At 35.8% G+C, this 19964-nt stretch overlaps 1 protein-coding gene across 2 annotated transcripts in view; it reads left to right on the top strand.

Annotated features, from left to right (window-relative positions):
- CCDC66 (coiled-coil domain containing 66) overlaps positions 1 to 19964 on the top strand; it is a 49679-nt gene that overhangs the window by 7460 nt on the left and 22255 nt on the right. For both annotated transcript variants that reach the window (XM_046642143.1, XM_046642136.1), the window contains exons 4-8: positions 2836 to 3283; positions 4771 to 4936; positions 5124 to 5227; positions 6309 to 6430; positions 6874 to 6975. In XM_046642143.1, coding sequence (XP_046498099.1) covers positions 2836 to 3283; positions 4771 to 4936; positions 5124 to 5227; positions 6309 to 6430; positions 6874 to 6975 — 942 coding nt within the window. The remainder of the gene's footprint in view (positions 1 to 2835; positions 3284 to 4770; positions 4937 to 5123; positions 5228 to 6308; positions 6431 to 6873; positions 6976 to 19964) is intronic.

Below are 19964 nucleotides of genomic sequence, written 5' to 3'. Positions count from 1 at the left end.
ATTTGGGGGAGAGAGATAAAGAATTCAGTCTTTAAAGTGATATAGTTGAGGCTAGTCATTCAACAAAATTTACTGAATACCTACTGTGTTCTACTCACTGTTCCAGTTACTGGGGATACAGCAGTGGACAAAGCAGACAAAAATCTGCCCTGTGGAGTTTACATTAGAAAGGAATGGAATGGGCAGACAATAAGCAGAATAAATACAGAACATTACAAGATGAAAGGTGCTATAGAGAAAAAGAGAAAGGGAAGAGGCACAGTCACTTCAGGGGCACAGGAACCTTGGGAAAAGGGAGTGCTAGGGAGGTGGGAGTGAGAGTAGAGCAGGAAACCTGCACTTTTAAATAGAGTGGCCAGAGAAGACCTCAGTGAATGATATTGGAGGAGAGATTTGAAGGAGATGAGGCACTGAGCCGTGTAGAATCTGAAAGAAGAATGTGCCAGGTAGAGGGATTGACTGATGCTAAGGCCTAGGACCGGAGGTTCTTGTTGTGTTCAAGGAATAACCAAGAAGCCCATGTGGCTGGAGGCTAAGAGATAGAAAATGAGATCAGAGATCAGGTAATGGGGACAAAGGAAGAATGCTGCACAAATCAGTAGGTCTTTTTTGGTCATAGTGAGAAGTTCAGCCTTTCCTCCAAGTAAGATGGGAAGCTGTTGGAAGCTTTTGAAGAGTGACATGATCTAACTTACATATTAAGGTAATCACTGTGGCTGCTGGGTTGAGAATAGTCTAGGGAGCAAGGGTAGAAGCAGGAAAACCAGTTAGAAGATTTTCAGTAATTCAGGCAAGTGCTGATAATGGCTTGGAGCAGAGGGGTAGCAAGAGAGATGTTCAGGAGTGGTCAGATTCAGGATATATTTTGAAGATGGGGCAAAACAAGGTTTGATGACAAGTTAAATGTGGCATGTGAGAGAAGAGTCAAGATAATTCCAAAATTTTTGGTATGAGTAACTGAGGTGGGAAAGACTGAAGGGAGGAAGTTATGTAGGCGATATCAAGAGTTCAGTTTTGGACATGCTGAATTTGAAATGTCTGTTAGAAACCCAGTGGATGTGTTGGATAGACAGATGGAACCTGAAGTTAGGGGAGAGGTCCATTCTAGAGACACAAGTTTGGGAATCATCAGCATATGGATAATATTTAGAGCCACAAGAATAAATAACATTACCAAGTGAATGAGGGAACTTAGAGAAGATATCCTGGGACTGAGCCCTGAGCACTCCAACTTTAAGAGGTCTGAGAGAAAAGGAGGAGCCAGTGAAGACTGAGAAGGAGCAGCAAGAAGAACCAGGATTGTGGAGTCCTGGAAGTGGAGTAGAGAAAGTGTTTCAAAATGGAAGGAATAAACAGCTGTGTCAGATGCTGCTTATAGGTCTAGTAAGGAGAGGATTTGAGAATTGGTCACTGAACTTAGCAATGTAGAAATTATTAATGACCTTGATGCACAGTTTTGGTGGAGTGATATGGATGAAAGCTTGGTTGGAATGGGATTATAGGAGATGAGAGGAGAAAGTATGATCAGGAAGTTTTTAAGATGATAAAGATGTTGTGTTCCAGCAGAAAAGAAACAATTGATGATTCAAGAGGAAGCAAAGAATTGCTAGAGAGAGATCCTTGGGAAAGAGAGAGTTAGGGGAATATGTACAAGTAACAGGAGGGCAAGCAATTTGTGTGAGTACAGATGCTGGTATAGATTTGGTAGTGGAAACTTGTTGAAATTTTTTCTGAATGCTTCTCTGTATTTTGAGTGAAATATTAGTCAGAGGTCTTCAGTTCAGAATAAATGTGAAAGAAAAAGTGTTAGAAGTTTTGGAAAAGAGAAGAAAGTTGAAATTGTTGGCAGAAGAGTGAGAGAGTAAATGAACTTGGGACATGTGTGACTGTCAGGTAGCATGAAGAGCCCATTTGTTGTTCTTGGGTATGTATTTAAGGTGAAACTATATATTGTGACTGTGTTTTTCTCTTTGGATGCAGATAGAGAGTAAGTGAAGAGTTAGATTTTACCAGGTTTGGGATTTGCCAAGTGTACATGACAGCAGAGGAGTTGAGAATGGAAGATACTGATGATTGTGGTTGATTGTGGAATTTGATTGGTAAGGAGGGAAGTGAGGACAAGAGGAAGGTGGTAGGATCAACAGATTATAGATCCCAGCGGAGTTAAAGAATTATTGGAACTGGGATATGGGAAGAAGTGAACCAGAAAAGATAAGGAGTGGTGGTCATTGTGGAGTGCTTGAAATTGAGATTATGGAGGGATTGCAGTTATGGGTAGTTACAAGGTCAGTATAAGATATCACTATGGGAATGAGTAACTGAGGTAGCATGGAGGACAAGAGTATAGGAGCAGAGTTCAAGGAAATGAGAGGCCAGGGTATTGGAAGAATGATGTATGTGGATATGAATGTACCAATAATTAAGACAGGAGTTATGTTAACGAGAGGGATGGTGACGCACAAGGTAAGTTGCTCAAGGAATAAGGGCTAGTAACCTATGGGTCTGTAGGTGCCTATAGAGCAAAGAGGTGGTATGGGTGGTATAATCATGACATGAAATTCAAAGCTGGAGTAGAAGGAGATGTCCTGTAACAAGTAGAATAAAAGTTCTTCTGTGTTCTTCATTATCCTGAAATAAAATAATAATTTCCAGTTGTAAATGAAGCTTTCAAGTGAAGATCTGCAAAAGTTAAAGTTAGTTTCTTGTGAATATATTATCTAAATAGCAAAATGGAAAAAAGTTTAGCAGCCTGACTTATCACAGATTACATAAATAAAAATAATTGGTGATTTTTCATGGGCTGTTATGGAGAATAAATTTCTGTTGTTTTAACAGATGGGAAATAAGACCAAGATTGCAAAATGTCCTTTAAGAACAAAACAAACTGGATATGTTCTAAGATCAACACAAAATACTTGTGTCAGGAGTGAAAAACTTTTACAAAAGAAGAGAATTGGTTCAGAAACTTCACTGGCAGAAGGTGAAAAAAATAGTATGACTTTTTCACCCACTAAGGATTTATGCAAGCAGTATGCAGATAAAGATTGTCTTCATATCCAGAAAGAAATTTCACCTGCAACCCCTAATATACAGAAGTCTAGAAACACCATAAATACATCTCTAGTAGCTAAAGAGAAGCCTTGCAAAAAACACATCACAGCTGAAAACATGAAGAGCGGTTTGGTGTGTCTAACACAAGACCAACTACAACAGATCTTGATGACAGTAAACCAAGGAAATAGGTCTATTTCCCTGACTGAGAATGGAAAGGAGGAGGAAAGAAGTAAGTTTTTTCTAAAGTTTTAATTAATATTAATTTTGTCAATCTGTAAGCATTTTTGAATTTCAGACTCGTTGGATTTTATGTAACTGTGCCACTTAAATTCTAATTTAACATGTAACTGTCTTTTAAATTAATTATTCTTTTAGAGAACATTCTCATGCAAAATTACTTTTATAGTTATAATACACCATATTTTAAGATTAATACTCAAAATATTCTCTTGTGCCATAGCCTTAAGAAACTCAGTTTCTGTGAACTTTAGAAAAGATGTTAGTACAAAAAGCTATTGTACTTATTTTAGAATGTAAGAGGCTTTACTTACATTGAAAATAATTATATAAAATGTTCTAAAGTCACTGTAGTATTTCTAGTGAAAATTGTGGGAACCTTTCTATGAAGATTTGACTTGAGTTGCTGAAAAGAATTGTTTTTCTGGCCCCTGTGTTTTACTCTTCCTGATCCTCAATCCATGCTAAAGATTCGCAGCACTAGCTTTTTAACCAATGTAAAACACCGACCTGGAAGGAGTCGTAGAATGTTGCATGCCTTCTGTTTCACTAGTCAGAGCATTGTAGTATGTTTTTAAAAGCCATCTAGTTTCAGCTTTGAGCTAAGGAATTGTGAATCTGAGTAGAAATATCATTAAAATTTTGTTAGGCAATAGTGAAATAAATAAAAATAAAATTAACAGTCACCAGGAAGAGGCCCTACAACTGGTTTGGGGACCAGATAGCTCCTATGCGTTTCCAAGGTGCTCAGGGTAAGAGTCATTTATCTTCTCTTGGTCTAGATTATTCTTTGTAAAGTGAGGGAGCTGGGTTTTGTAAGGCTAGAATTCTAGCTCAGGGAACAAAAAATGAAAACTTAGTAGGCATATTGAGAGAGAATATCAATGAAGTTAAAAGCAGAGTTTGCCTCATCATATAATGATTTACCTATTAGATATGCTTTCTCTTCACTGGGAGAGCTAGCACATTAAGGAGGAATTAGAACAATTTTGAGCCAAACAGATGAGCCTTACATAAAACATTTGGAATAGATATTGAAGCTGGGACAGAGACAATAGTCTGTGGTAAAGTTACCCACTGATTGCCCAGCTAAATGAGAAAAATAAGGACAAGGTAATGAGTTTTTCCTAAAGCTATTTGCATTCTCCTTTAAGTTGTGATTTGTGTTATCATTTCTATTATTTGTAATTGGCAAGAGTAAATGGAAGTTTCTTTTTTTGTTTTTGCTTGTTTTCTTATTTGATACAAGAAGTTGTATGGCTATGGCCATACCTCTGAGCCATTTAACCTCTGGGGTTCAGTTTCTTTTTTTGACAAAAAGGGAATCATAATACCCACTACAAGGATTGCTGTGAGAGGTAATTAATTAGGTAATGTGTAAGCAGTGTTTTTTTAAACTGTATAGCAGTATGCCAAGATAAGGTATTGTAAGAGATGTAATTTTAGTGTTAATTTTAAAACATGCATTTTACCTCCTAGATCAGTACAGTCTACCTTTAAATAATATTCCTAATCAGCCAAAGGACAAGAACATTATGGGACTAGTCCAGAAAACGGAGGCTGTTTCGTCTGTTCAGGATGAAAATAAATCTGTTTTAAATAAAAATCAGGAGACGTCTGAACAGTATGAGCAGAAAATTGCCACGTATGTAACTCGTATCTGTTATTGTGGGGACATTTTTGGAATATGGTTTTGCTTTTCCTTAACTTGCATGTGAAATATTTACTCTGAAAAAGAAGAACTATTTAAAAGTTTATTACTTAATATTTATGGAGTAAGTTGTGTAGAAATGTATAATAAGGCTTCTGTAATTTTTTGTGTTTTGTCTTAGAGAGAATCTGTGGAAACCAGCTGACATATTCAGTACTCTGGGGGAAAGAGAACGTGATAGAAGTTTGTTGGAAGCAAAAAAAGCCCAGTGGAGGAAAGAGCTTGGTAGGTAATTATTACACCTTTTATTATAGGACTGGGAAGTCCTGTGAGGTAGTCATAACCCTATTGGAACAGGTGATGTAGAAAAAGAGATAAATAGAAGAAATAGGGAATGAGTGGATGTTGGAAGTCAAGGTAACAGAGAAATGAAGAAATTAAATGTATGGTAGCAGTATCAGAAGGTTTGGTGATCTGATGTGTGTTTATATCATAATTTCAGCTTTAAATATTTTCTTTCAATACAAATTTAGCTTATAAATATACAGTGCCAAACTTGTGAAGTATGATGAAATTCCTTGGAAATGACTGAAGTGTTTTATGATTTAATTATTATCTTAAAAACAATTTACTTTCTTTTACTAGATACTGTTAGGAAAGCACATCTCTCTTTGTTAAAGTCATGCTTTCATTAATTTTCTTGGAATTTAAGTTTATGTGTCTGAATTTTTAAGGACTATTGATGATTTGGAGCCTAGTTGTTTTTATATTGGTCTGTTAGACACAAGATTTTATGTTTTTTACTTTTCAACAGTTATGAATGATAATGGCTAACATTTATTAAATATTTAGCTTGTGCTAGGCCCTGTACTGAAATAGGCACTATTATTACTTTCATTTTACAGAAGAAAACACTGAAGTATAGAGAGGTAAACAGCAGTTTGCCCACAGTCACATAGCTAGGAAGTGATCGAACTTGGATTTGACCCCAGGGTTCCCTGAATCCAGACTTCTAGCTTTTAAGTCTCTTAGTAAAAATTGAATGAACGTGACAGGAAAATACAACCTCAGAATAGTTAGCATAATATAAAATATGTTGTTCTGAAAAAATTGCTCCTTATTGATAATTGTAATAAAACAAATATTTTTACATCCATTTGTACCATACTTAAATTTGGTTCTGATTAAATGTTTTCTCTTACTCCATCCCTTAAAATTTTTCTCTCTTATGAGTTAATCTCTTCCCTGAAAAACAAATTTGATTAGATCTGTGTTGGAATCTGCACTCTTTAAGAAGGTCATGATTTGTTTACATGATTTTTTTTACAGTTTTTGTACATTTTTTTAAAAAGGACATTATTTACAGATGAACAGGTTGCTTTAAAGAAGAAAGAAAAAGAAGCCTCTGAAAAATGGAATAATCCTTGGAAAAAATCAGAAAGTGATAAAACAGTATGTGAAAAACTTGGAATTTTTGACCAATCTAAGGTAAGAGTATCAAAATCAAGCATTTATGGAATATAAAACATCTTAATTGCAATTTTTTAATGCTAAGCCATGTTCATATCATAGAACTTATTTTTAAAACATTTATTTTTTAAGAACTTAATTTTCATATGGTATTTTAAAATTATGACCTCAACTAGTCCGTTTGCATTCTGTAAGTTGTCTTTCTATGTTAGTGGGTGAGTGTAGAGGCCCCATGCACCTCCTCTAGGCTCCTATAAAAGAACTCTGCATTTTTTAGCTGACCACAGAATTTTACCACTGACTGTGTGGTATCCACTACAAGGTTATCAAATGAAACATAAGTGATTACTTACTAAATATAAGTACATACCAGTTGTCCCCCAGGTAGTGCTTTAGTGACCTTTTGCCTGTGTTAATAATAGATCAAGACAGAGTACCTTTGTTTTTCTCTTTGTTTCTAGACTTCTGCTAGCTCTTCCAGTATTCTGTCACAGTCTCCTATTCAGGTAGCGCTGATCCAGGCTGATGGGCACTCATTACCTAGAGCTAGTCAGATATTAGAGGTAAGTCTTAAATGTTGTTACTTTGAATATATAAGCCATTTACTACTTGATCACTGTATAACCTATTTTCCTTGAAGGAGTAAATCTAAATACTCTTATTTTTAATAACAAATTAATTTTTTTAATGGAAGTATGATTAGCATAAAGTATCCTGTTGGTTTCAGGTGTACATCATAGTGATTTGCTTTTTATATACGTAGGAAATGATCATCTGTTACCGTACAAAGTTATTATGATATTATTGACTATATTCCCTATGCTGTACATTATATCCTCATGACTTATTTGTTTTATAGCTGGAAGTTTATACCTCTTAATCCCCTTCACCTATTTCGCCTACCCCCTAACCTCTCCCCACTCTGGTAGTCACCAGTTTCCTCTATCTATGAGTCTGTTTCTGTTTTGTTTTGTTTGTTCATTTGTTTTTTAGATTCCATATATAAGTGAAATCATATAGTATTTGTCTGATTTATTTCACTTAGCATAATACCCTCTAGGTCCATCCATGTTGTCACAAATGACAAGATTTGATTCCTTTTTATGATTGAGTAATATTCCGTGTGTGTGTGTGTGTGTATATGTGTATGTGTGTGTGTATATACACCCACATCATCTTTATCCATTCATCTATCAGTGGATACTTAGGTTGCTTCCATATCTTGGCTATTGTAATGCTGCAGTGTACATAGGGGTGCATATATCTCTTCGAATTGGTGTTTTTGTTTTCTTTGGGTAAATACCCAGGAGTGGAATTGCTAGATTGTGTGGTATTCTGCTTTTAGTTTTTGAGGAACCTCCATATTGTTTTCCATAGTGGCTGCAGTAATATGCATTTCCACCAGCAGTGTATGAGGATTCTCTTTTCTCCACATCCTCACCAATACTTATTTTTTTGTCTTTTTGATGATAGCCATTCTGATAGGTATGAGGTAATATCACATTGTGGTTTTGATTTGCATTTCCCCAATGATTAGTGATGATGAGCATCTTTCCATGTGCCTGTTGGCCATCTGTATGTCTTCTTTGGAAAATGTCTATTCAAGTACTCTGCTCTTCTTTTTTTTGGTGAGGAAGATTCACTCTGAGCTAACATCTGTGGCCAGTCTTCCTCTGTTTTTGCTTGAGGAAAATTAGCCCTGAGGTAACATCTATACCAGTCTTTCTCCACTTTATATGTGAGTTGCTGCCACAGCGTGGCTGACTAGTGGTGTGGGTCTGTGCCTGGGATCTGAACCCACAAACCCAGACCACTGAAGCAGAGCCTGCCAAATTCGACTACTACACCACTGAGCTGACCCCCCTCTGCCCATTTTTAATTGAGTTGTTTATTTTTTTAATATTCTGTTAGTTTATGTATTTTGAATTTTAACCCCTTATTGGATATATGATTTGCAGATATCTTCTCCCATTCAGTAGGTTGTCTTTTTGTTTTGTTAATGATTTCCTTTGCTGTGCAAAGGGCTTTTTAGTTCGATGTAATCCTATCTGTTCATTTTTGCTTTTATTGCCCTTTCCTGAGGAGACTGGTCCAAAGAAAATTTGCTGAGACCGATATCAAAGAGCTGACTGCCTGTGTTTTTTTCCTAGGAGTTTTATGGTTTCAGGTCTTATGTTCAAGACTTTAATCCATTTTAAATTTATTTTTGTATATGGTGTAAAATAGTGGTCCAGTTTCATTCTTTTGCATATAGCTGTCCAGTTTTTCCAACACCATTTATTGAAGAGACTGTCATTTCTTCATTGTATGTTCTTGCCTCCTTTGTTATAGATTAATTGACCATATATGCTTGGGTTTGTTTCTGGGCCCTCTCTTGTATTCCATTGATCTACATATCTGTTTTTCTGCCACTACTGTACTGTTTTGATTACTGTAGCTTTGCAGTGTAGTTTGAAATCAGGGAGTGTAACTCTAGCTTTGTTCTTTTTCACGATTGCTTTGGCTATTCAGGGTCTTTTGTGGTTCCACACAAATTTTAGGATTCTTTGTTCTGGTTCTGTGAAAAATACCATTGGTATTTTGATGAGGATTGCATTGAATCTGTAGATTGCTTTGGGTAGTATGGACATTTTAACAATATTAATTCTTCCAATCCATGAACATGATATATCTTTCTATTTATTTGTGTCATCTCAGTTTCTATTTATTTGTGTCACCTCAGTTTATCAGCATCATGGTTTTCAGAGTACAGGTCTTTCCTTCCTTGGTTAAATTTATTCCTAGGTATTTTATTTTTTTTTTGATGCAGTTATAAATGGGATTGTTTTCTAAAGGGATGACTGATAGTAGACATTTTCAGCACTGGCAGATTTCTTTTAAAAAAAATACTTTTAAATCTCTTATTTTTTATTTATTTAATTTTTGTTGTCGTTGTTGAGGAAGATTGGCCCTGAGCTAACATCTATGGTGGTCTTCCTCTATTTTGTATGTGGGATGCCACCACAGCATGGCTTGATGAGTGGTGTGTAGGTCCATGCCTGGGATGTGAACCTGGGCCACTGAAGTGGAGCACACTCGCTTAACCACTATGCCAGTGGGCCAGCCCTAGCGCTGGTAGATTTCTTACAGAACCCCTCCAAGTTCGATTGTTTGCATGGTTGTTTTATTCTGCTCTATATAGGGTTGACTTGCCTAAATCCAACAATTTTGTAGTCTGTTGATAGGTTTGCATTAACAAAAGGAATGAAATCTGAACTGTAGTTTTCCATGTTCCCAAAAGCAGTTTGACTGATTGTTAAAAGGCAGTAAATAGTCTTGATAGAAGTCATTTTAGAAAAATCCGTTGTTCTGTGATAATGTTATGTATGTAAGATTTAGAAATTGATGCATGCAGAATCTAAATCTACATATATATATACAGAATCTAAAATCTGTATACGGAATTTAAAAACTACCACTAAAATTATTTATGAAGTTGGTGAGAATCAGTTGTTAGCTTGTTTACTTTTCAGTATTAGGACTAAAAAGTCTTTAATGCTAAAAATATTTTTAGTTACCAAAATTTAGGTTTAAATGTTAGTATGTCATTTATTATTGCTTAATTTGTGTGTTTATTTAGGTCATTTATTATGGGGAAATAATCCATACTCATTAATGCAAATAAAGAATTAACCCTTTCGGGTGATTTTTAGTTTTTTTTACACTTTGTATATTTTTTAATGATAATGTGCATCTTTTTTTCATAATCCATAAAATCAGTAAAATTACATATATTTTGGAGTCAGAGATGGGGGGTTAGGGATAGGAGAAAGTCTAGAAAAGAAAACATGCTCTAAATCCAGGGCTGAACAACTAAGGATTAAAGAGTATGATTATTTACTCACCCTTTTACTGTTTAAATGCTGTTTTTGTGTATTTGTGTATGAATGTGGTAAGATTCTAGAGAGATGCTATTGAGGGGAAATGAGTTAACTGTGTAACAAAAAAATCCCGGTTCTGGGGCTGGCCCCGTGGCCGAGTGGTTAAGTCCGTGCGCTCCGCTGCAGGCGGCCCAGTGTTTCGTTGGTTTGAATCCTGGGCGCGGACATGGCACTGCTCATCAGACCACGCTGAGGCAGCGTCCCACATGCCACAACTACAAGGACCCACAACGAAGAATATACAACTGTGTACTGGGGGGCTTTGGGGAGAAAAAGGAAAAAATAAAATCTTTAAAAAAAAAAAAATGGGGCAAAGGGCACTTGAACCTAGAGGCTCTTCTAATCTATAAACAAACAAACAAAAATCCCCGTTCTTAAATACCTGAAAGCAGTTGTTTTCAGAAATCCCAGCCATAGCCACAGCTATTTATACTGTTTGAATATTAAGTTAACCTTTTCCTATAAGTGAGAGGAGGAGAAATTTGGTTGCAGGCAGAGTCACCAAGGCCAATTTTGTTAAAACTTGAAGTAATGCATATAAAGTGCTTAGAACAGTGGCTGGCATATAAAGTGCTTACTGAAGGTTTGCTCTAGTGATAATTTGCAAAGCAGTTCCATTTGGAGCCCTGAGGCTATTTAGAGTCAGCCCTCTAACCAGCTTCTTTTCCTCTCCTCTTCTTGATTCTCAGTCTCACTCCCCCTCCCCCAGTTGAATGGCCTGGTGTTCTCATCCCTATATTGTTCAGCCCAAACATTCTTTTACACTATGCAGCTTAAAACTCCTTTTGTGTTTCTAAGAAATTTACATCCAGCTTCAGCCTTTTTGAGAATACATCACCTTCATAAAAACTTGGCTTTACCTAATGACTGCCCCTCCCTGGGAAGCCTCTTACGTAAAGGGAGTATATTCTGATCTACATGGGGTAGAAAGTGAGGTTGCCGTTTGGCCAGCTTTTCATTGTCTTATTACTACCACCAAATCATAGTTCTACATTTGGCTGACAAAAAACTTCTCCTACCTTTTTTCCTTCTTTTTTTTTATTGTGGTAAAATATACATAACATAAAATTTACCATTTTAATGAATTTTAAGTGTATGCTTCAGTGACATGAAGTACGTTCATGTTGTCACTCAGCCATAACTACTGTCCATCTCTAGAATTTTTTCATTATCTCAAACTGAAACTGTACTCGTTAAACAATAACTCCCCGTTTCTCCCTCCTCCAGCCCCTGGTAACCACCATTCTACTTTCTGTCTCTATAAATTTGACTATTTTAGGTACCTTTAAGTGGAATCATACAATATTTATCCTTTTGTGTCTGACATATTTCACTTAGCATAATGTTTTCTGGGTTTTTCCATGTTGTAGCATATATCAGAAGTTCATTCCTGCTCAAGACTGAATAATATGCTATTGTGTGTATAATACTATATTTTGTTTATCCATTCATCCAAATATCGATGGACATTTGAGTTGTTACCACCTTTTGGTCATTGTGAATAATGCTGCTATGAACGTTCGTGTACAAATAATCTCTCTGAATCTCTGCTTTCAGTTCTTTTGGGTATATACTCATAAGTGCAATTGCTGGATCATATGGTAATTTTATGTTTAAATTTTTTGTGTTAAATTTCTACCAATTTTAATTTGACACTTTTGTGTTTTAACTATTATACTGTTTTCCACTGCTGCTGTACCATTGTACAATTGTACATTCCTGTCAGCAGTGCACAAGTGTTCTGACCTCTCCATATCCTCACCAAGGCTTATTTTCTATTTTTTTGACGATAACCATCCTAATGGGTGTGAAGTGATTTCTCATTGTACTTTTGATTTGTGTTTCCTTAGTGGATTAGTGATGTTGAGCATTTTTTCATGTACTTACTGGCCATCTGTCTATGTTGGAGAAATGTTTGTAAGTCCTTTGCCCATTTTTTAATTAAGAGTTCTTTATATATCCTGGATTTTAATCCCTTATCAGATATATGATTTGCAAGTATTTTGTCCCATTCCATGGGTTCCCTTTTCACTCCCTTGATAGTGTCCTTTGATGCACAAAAGTTTTGAATTTTATCTTTTTTTCATTTATCTGTTTTTTCCTTTGTTTTCTGTGTCATAAGAAATTATTGCCAAATCTGATATGGAGCTTTTCTGCTGTTTTCTTCTAAGAGTTTTATCAATTTAGCGCTTATGTTTAGATCTTTGATCTATTTTAATTTTTATATATGGTGTAAAGTAAGGGTCCAACTTCATTCTTTTATGTGTAGATATCAAGTTTTCCCTGCACCACTTGTTGAAAAGAAGAACTGTCCTTCTTCCATTGAATAGTCTTGGCACCCTTGTCGAAAATTATTTGATTGTATATGAGAGGGTTTATTTCTGGGCTCTTTATTCTGTTGTTCTGTATGTCTGTCTTGGTGCCACTGTCTCACTGTTTTGTTTACCACACCTTTGTGGTAAGTTTTGAAATCAGAAAATGTGAGTCCTCCAATTTTGTTTTTCTTTTTCAAGATTGTTTTAGCTGCTCAGGGTCCCTTGAAGATTCCATATGAATTTTAGGATGGATTTTTCTATATTTGCAAAAAGCATCAAGGTTTTCATAGGGGTTGCATTGAATTTATAGATCATTTTAGGTATTCTTGACAATACTAAGGTTTCCAATCCATGAACAAGAGACTATCTTTCCATTTATTTGTCTTCTTTCATTTCTTCCAACAATGTTTTGTAGTTTTCAGTGTACACATTTGTTGCCTACTTATTCCTAAGTGTTTTATTCTTCTTGATGCTATTGTACATGGAATTGTTTTCTTAATTTCTTTTTCCCAAAAAAGAAATTCATTGTTAGTATATAGAAATGTGGCTGATTTTTCTGTTGGTTTTGTATCCTGCATCTTTGCAGAATTTGTTTATTCTAACAGTTTTTTAGCTGAGTCTTCAGGGTGGTAGTGGTTATGCAGCACCTGAGTTTGATGTGGATCTTTCTGGTACTGTGTTGTTTTCTTAATGAGTAGATACACAAACACTGATCTGCATTAATGCCCAATCATATATGCATAATTATAACTGGATCAGGTATATGTATCTTTTCCTTTTTTGACCTTGCAACTTTCTGACTTTTAAAAAAATTATGTAATATTTCTGACGTGCAAAAAGATACAAAGGATAATACAGAACACATTTCTTACCATGGCATACATCAGGAAGAGCCCATTATAGCATAGTTCAGAGTTCAGCAAGAATTTCTATGGATTTTTATCACTAACGGGACGAGATTTTTTTTTTAAGTAGCAGGTCACAACCCAATAGAATAAAACTGGAGTACCTAGAATCTTTATATTCCTTCTCTTGTTGGTTTACTTTAGAATCCTGGGAATAGTTTTTGTGGATTATGAGGCCCTTCCCACAGCAGAACTGGGATATGACTAAATTGTAACCTAGTCACAATACACTGATGACCTTATTTCAAAAGACACAAATACTTCAGCTTGACCAAAATGAGCCAGTCCTGGCCAAAGCTTCCCTTTGCCTCTCTATACTGGATAGTCTTGGAATCAGGGGAACCCTATCTCAGTTCTCCAGAATTCAATTCTATGGAAAGAATCCTCTTCCTTATTCACAACTGGATGGGTCTCTTTGCCTTACCAGAAAGATTTAATAGTTAGAATAAGGAAATGGAATTGTTTGAAGGCCTGTTAGGATCCAAGAAGTGTACTAGACACCTTACATACCTGTGCATCCAGTTTCAGAATAAGAGGCAGAATTTACCAACACTTAAACAGGTCAAGGAGAGCACTGAGAGTAACTTGTGCATACTAACTACCCATAACACTAGACCTAGATGAATCTTTCTTTGTTCAAAAAGGGGTAAAAAGGAAAAAAGAAATCGGAGACTGAAAATATTGAGCACTAGAAAAGGGGGTATTCTTGCTAAGTACTCAGAGGAAAATCTCTCATAAGAAATATGTCCTATTTTGTGAAGCAGGAAAGTTTTAAAGAAAACATTGACTTAGTTTTTATTTATTTCTATCTTATTCCACGACGGACTTGAAGTGATTCAGGAAATGCTTGTACAATAATAGGTTCAAGATAAGAAAGTAGTAGAAAACTAAGAAAACAGTAGCAAGAAAGAAAAAAGATTTGGTAATGAAATAAATTGAAATCACAGTGAGAGGAAGAGGAAGAGATCACTGTGGGGACACTCCCTTAATACAGGAAGAATTTTAAAAAGAGATGAAAAGTGTGACATAGAAGGTAAATAGCTTATAAAGATACAATATTGAGTAATAGAGTTTCCAAAGAAGAAAACAGAGCAAATAGATAAGAAGTACAAATAACAGGTATCAGAGAAAAGACTTGGTAGATGAGAAAAAAAAATTAAGCTAAATGAATAAAAAGAGGCTGATTTGAAGATACATCCTAGTAAGTATTCAGATTTTAAGAGTAGGTATAGACTTTTTCAAGCATTTAAACATGCAAAGGTGGCAAGGAATAAAAATCAAATTATTCTTAGGTTTTTACTCTGTAGATAATAGAGCAGTATTTATAAAGGTTTAATAGATAAAGACTGGGACTAAAAAATGTAATGCCTCAGCATGTTCACACATAAAAGGAACAGAAAGATATACCTCAGACCTGCAATAATTTATGAAATATTCCTCACAAGAATCTTTCCTGGATACTATTTTGTTTAAAGAAAAGCTTTTAAAGATTTATTTCTGGGTCAGAAAAGTGAATCAAAATTAAAACACAATTAACAAGGAATTCGTGGTTTTAAAAAAAGGAGTATATAGCTGACACAAAGTCTCCAAGACATTCTGAAACAAAAAAGGTAAGTTGCAGAACAATACATATAACAACTGTATCTATATTTAAAGAAAAAAAACTTTAAAAGACTTATCAGCACATATGAATACATAAATGAAAAGAGAGCAAATTGTTGCCATTGTCTAACTGGTGAAGAGTAGTGGAAGCAAAGGGGAATTTTCCAGTTTTGTTCTTTATGTTTCTGTTAGAACATTGTGCAAAGTTTGATGTGTTGCCTGATCTCTCTGTAAAGACAGCATTAATTATGATTTTGAAAATCAGATAAAGGCTTAAGAATTTCCAAAACAAAGGTAACTACTAGTATAATTATAAACAGCATATCTACCAATGTAACCAGTACAACAGAAAACAAAATAAGTAGTAACAGCAAGAAAACAAAAATCAAGGGGCTGGCCTGGTGGGATAGTGGTTAAGTTCATGTGCCCTGCTTTCGTGGCCTGGGGTTCGCAGGTTTGGATCCCTGGTGCAGACCTACATACCACATGTCAAGCCATGCTGTGGCGGTGTCCCACATACAAAATAGAAGAAGATTGGCATAGTTGTTAGCTTGGGGACAATCTTCTTCAAGCAAAAAGAGGAGGACTGGCAACAGGTATTAGCTCAGGACAGTCTTCCTCACCAAAAAAAAAAGAAAACAAAAATCAACTCTGAAACGTAAAAAATCTTTTGTTAAAAAGCAGAGGTATGACAGCCCCAAAGATGTGCTGCTTAAAAGAGATTTACTTAGGGGCCGGCCCTGTGGCACAGCGGTTAAGTGTGCATGTTCCGCTTTGGTGGTCTGGGGTTCGCTGGTTCGGATCCCGGGTGCGGACGTGGCACCAGCTGGCAAGCCATGCTGTGGTAGGTGTCCCACATATAAAGTAGAGGAAGATGGGCATGGATGTTAGCTCAGGGCCAGTCTTCCTCAGCAAAAAGAGGAGGATTGGCAACATCTATGGACAGCTAATCTTCGACAAAGGAGCAGAAGGCCTACAATGGAGAAAAGAAAGTCTCTTCAACAAATGGTGCTGGGAAAACTGGACAGCCACATGCACAAGATTGAAAATTGACCATTCTTTTTCACCACACACCAAAATAAACTCAAAATGGATCAAAGACGTAAAGATTAGGCCTGAGACAATAAGTCTTCTAGAGGAGAATATAGGCAGTACACTCTCTGACATCAGTTTCAAAAGAATCTTTTCGGACACTATGACTCCTCAGTTGAGGGAAACAATAGAAAGAATAAACAAATGGGACTTCATCAGACTAAAGAGCTTCTTCAAGGCAAGGGAAAACAGAATTGAAACAAAAAAACAGCTCACTAATTGGGAAAAAATATTTACAAGCCACTTATCCGACAAAGGGTTAATCTCCATAATATACAAAGAACTCACACGGCTTAACAACAAAAAAACAAACAACCCGATCAAAAAATGGGCAGAGGACATGAACAGACATCTCTCAAAAGAAGATATAAATATGGCCAATAGACACATGAAAAGATGTTCATCATCGCTAATCATCAGGGAAATGCAAATCAAAACTACACTAAGATATCACCTTACACCCGTTAGATTGGCAGAAACATCCAAAACCAAGAGTGACAAATGTTGGAGAGGTTGTGGAGAAAGAGGAACCCTCATACACTGTTGGTGGGAATGCAAACTGGTACAGCCACTATGGAAAGCAGTATGGAGATTTCTCAAAAAGTTAAAAATAGAAATACCCTATGACCCAGCCATCCCATTACTGGGTATCTATCCTAAGAACCTGAAATCAGAAATCCCAAGAGTCCCTTGCACCCCTATGTTCATCGCAGCATTATTTACAATAGCCAAGACGTGGAACCAACCTACATGCCCAGAAACTGATGATTGGATAAAGAAGATATGGTATATATACACAATGGAATACTACTCAGCCATAAAAAAAGACAAAATTGGCCCATTCGCAGCAACATGGATGGACCTCGAGGGTATTATGTTAAGTGAAATAAGCCAGTCAGAGAAAGATGAACTCTATATGACTCCACTCATAGGTGGAAGTTAACATATTGACAAGAAGATCTGATAGGTGGTTACCAGAGAAAAGGGGGGAGGTGGGGGGAGGGCACAAAGGGGGAAGAGGTGTACCCACAACATGACTAATAATAATGTACAACTGAAATCTCACAAGGTTGTAATCTATCATAACATTAATTAAAAAAAAGAATCAAAAAAAAAAAAAAGGATTGGCAGCAGATATTAGCTCAGGGCTAATCTCCCCCTCCCAAAAAACTAAAATAAATAAATAAATAAAATTGTAAAAAAATTAAAAAGAGACTTACTTGAAATAAAATTACACATTATCAAAAAATAGATTGATTCTGTAAGCCAATAAAAATTTAAAGAAAAAACAGAAAGAAAATTGATGATAATAGTTTTGGAAACATTACTTCAGGAGAGAAAGCTGTTGACACAGTAATTAATTTTGATAAAAAGCAGAGTCACTAATAAAGGTGTAAAAATAATTTCTGTGATTCATATGCCCAAAATAAATAGAAATTGAAGCACATTTTTACCAGGGAATTATCAGAGGATTTGAACAATAAAAATTATCAGAAATTTATTTTCTACAAATATACAGTTCAAATTCTCAAATGTCATTGGAGTGTTTACAGAATTTGCTATAATGTTATAAGAAAAACAACCAAAAATAAGTCAAGCATAAAATATTGACAGCCGATAAGTTTTACAGTCACAAATGCTAAGATCCCATGGTCTCAAAATACTAAACTGTAAACTGCTGGTACCTACCCCTAAGATGAGTCCTTAAGATACTGAAAAAAACTGAAAGGAAAGATACTTTTTTGGTCTATTGGGTTGGCAGGTAGCTTGGGGTAGAAGTTAACCTAGCATCCCTGTGGGAGAATAAAATAAGAATGAGTTGTTGGAATTCTGTTCTTGCTAACCTGCTGCCTCCTCCTCCCCTGATGCCATTGTCTTAAAACAAGCTGTGCCTCACCCTACATTAACTCTCAGATCTTTCTTCTAGCTGTTCTCTAGAATAAAATCCTAGGCAGTCTTTCCTTAAATCTTACTTCTTGGGAGGAACTGGGACAATCAGGTGGAAACTACTTCGCCCCTCCCTGCTCCAAACTCACCTGGCTGGTGAATTACAATTGCAGTCTAAGGAGTGTTCCCAAAAAAGAAGCTCTGACTTGAGTTGTTCTGAGAGGTGGGGAGTGATTGTAGTTTAATGCCTGAATTTTCCACCCTAGTGCTAGTCTGCTCTCCACCATCCCTACCCACTGAGTGTATTGGCTGTTCGTTACTAGACGTGTTTGGTTGATAATGGCAGGAGAAAAATAAACTCATGCAAATAACAAAACGTTGGAGGAAAGCAACTATTCCAAAGGAAAAACAACATAGAGTATATCAGATTCCAACAGAAGGAAAATTCTTAGGACAGATGAATCAATAAATTTAGTCTAATGAACATAATAAAAGAAGTAACCGGGGGGCCAGCCAGGTGGCATAGTGGTTAAATTCGTGCACTCTGCTTTGGCAGTCCAGGGTTCGCAGGTTTGGATCCTGGGTGCAGACCTGGCACCACTTGTCAAGCCATGCTGTGGCGGCATCCCACATAAAATAGGGAAGAGTGGCACAGATGTTAGCTCAGTGACATTGTTCCTCAAGCAAAAAGAGGAAGATTGGCAACAGATGTTAGCTCAGGGCCAATCTTCCTCACCCCCCGCCAAAAAAAAATAAAAAGTAGGGGAAGATGTTAGCAATGAGAACAGGAAACAAAACCAAGCAGAAAGTTTAGGTGTGAAAAATAAAGTAAAAAATACAGTAGATGAGAAATAGCAGAAGTGATAGAGCTAGGAAATGAATAAATAATTGGCAAACCATATTTAGAAAATATATTAAAAGGAAAAAGGAGAGGACAATAGGGAAAAACTGTTTTAAGGCAATATGAGACAAAAAAAAAAAAAGAAATAGCTCAAACAAGAGGGAAAAAATGGAGGGAGGAAATATTTGAAAGAGTAATTAAGATCAGTTTCCCAGAATGAAAAGAAAAAACTGACCTCAGATTTCAAGGGCCATAGAGCACCAAAAAAGAGAATAAAGAAAACCCCACCTATACATACTAAACTGAAATTTAAGAATATGAAAGAGGAATTCTAAAAGCCTGCGGAAAGAAAGAACAGGCTACATATATAAAAGAATAAGTATGAGCTTGATGTATTTTTCTACAGCAACACTGTGTACAAGATTTCAAAATATTGATGGAAAAGAAAACTTAGAATTTAATATCCAGCCAAACTGTCGTTCAAATAACAGTAGATAATAAAATATCCTTGGGCATTCAAGTTCTCTGAAGATTTTTTAAAAAGGCCCACATTGAAAACAGTTTTGAATGAAGTGCTTAAGTAAAAGATAAGGTAAGTTGAGGAATGCTGCAAGAGATTTGTGATTTCATACCTTGGTTAGAGTTGATTGTTATTTTTACATCTTGCTAGAACTAAAAGGAGAAACTATATCCTTAATAACTAAGAAAAGTGTAGTTAATATCAACATTGATGTGTTGGCAGAGGATGGCAAAATCAAAGGATGTGAAACCATACCAAAGTTCTTGTCTTATTAGAAGAAGATATCTATAGATACCAAAATTTTAAAGAGAAGCTTAAAAATAAAGTGGGATAAATTGAAATATAAAATTATGATAGTAGAAATAGGACCAAATATACCAACAAATATAATAAATCTAAGTGGGACTAAAACTAATTTTAAAAAGCACCTACAGATTGGAACAAAGAAATCTAGATATTTTCTAGAATAC

Source organism: Equus quagga, chromosome 1 (assembly GCF_021613505.1).
Source record: "Equus quagga isolate Etosha38 chromosome 1, UCLA_HA_Equagga_1.0, whole genome shotgun sequence".
NCBI classification, from domain to species: domain Eukaryota; kingdom Metazoa; phylum Chordata; class Mammalia; order Perissodactyla; family Equidae; genus Equus; species Equus quagga.
This window is presented reverse-complemented; position numbering and strand designations above follow the sequence as displayed.